Raw genomic sequence first — 690 nt, 5'->3', positions numbered from 1 at the left:
TTGTGGTGCTGAGTGGTGAAGAAACTTTCTTGTATGTCTCTGATACTCACGTTCCAGTCAATGGTGGAGTAGAAAGGATGACGCTTGATCTCCTCTGCCCCATCAGGTCCAGAACCTGCAAGATACACCATGAAGCACATTGCATTAACCCCCTGACCAAGGTGACTCCCATGAACACGACCCATCGAGGTGTTACAGAGAACCTGGCTGGAATTAACCAACCCCATTGCCCAAGCACAGGTGTGAACATGCTGCTGACCCACGAGGATGTGAGAAGCAGCACTGAGTGTCTTCAGAAACCACCAAAAATCTGTCTTACCTAACCTGTTGGCTGGATTCCTTTTGAAAAGGGCTCGCAGGAGGCTCTGTGCCTCAGCACTCAGGAACTGTGGCATGCCCAGCTTCGCTCTGGGGAGGAAGTTATGCAATCACTTTCAGGTTTAAAAGAAATCAACCCACAAGCCAAGTGCAGCACCTCCACCCCCCCAAAAGCACAATCATCTCTTTGGCATTTACACTGCACCCTTCAAACTGACTGTTGATAGGAAACCACTTGCCAAATAATGCCATTAAATTGCGAGAGCCCCTGAATTGCAACATGCTCATTTGTGCAGACAGGAAAGAGAAACTCCTCTTACTTGAGGATGAGGCTCATGGTGTCCTTGCGATCCTTCCCCTGGAAGGGCAGCG

General features: G+C 49.4%; 1 protein-coding gene across 1 annotated transcript in view; it reads right to left on the bottom strand.

Annotated features, from left to right (window-relative positions):
* The window catches only part of RPS6KA1 (ribosomal protein S6 kinase, 90kDa, polypeptide 1), an 18,391-nt gene that overhangs the window by 6,025 nt on the left and 11,676 nt on the right, over window positions 1–690 (bottom strand). The window contains 3 exon segments of the mRNA XM_009080247.1: window positions 51–115; window positions 320–408; window positions 639–685. Coding sequence (XP_009078495.1) covers window positions 51–115; window positions 320–408; window positions 639–685 — 201 coding nt within the window.

Source organism: Acanthisitta chloris, unplaced genomic scaffold (genome assembly GCF_000695815.1).
Source record: "Acanthisitta chloris isolate BGI_N310 unplaced genomic scaffold, ASM69581v1 scaffold14258, whole genome shotgun sequence".
Lineage (NCBI taxonomy): Eukaryota > Metazoa > Chordata > Aves > Passeriformes > Acanthisittidae > Acanthisitta > Acanthisitta chloris.
The sequence above is the reverse complement of the archived record's forward strand: the minus strand, read 5'-3'. Positions and strand labels throughout refer to the sequence as shown.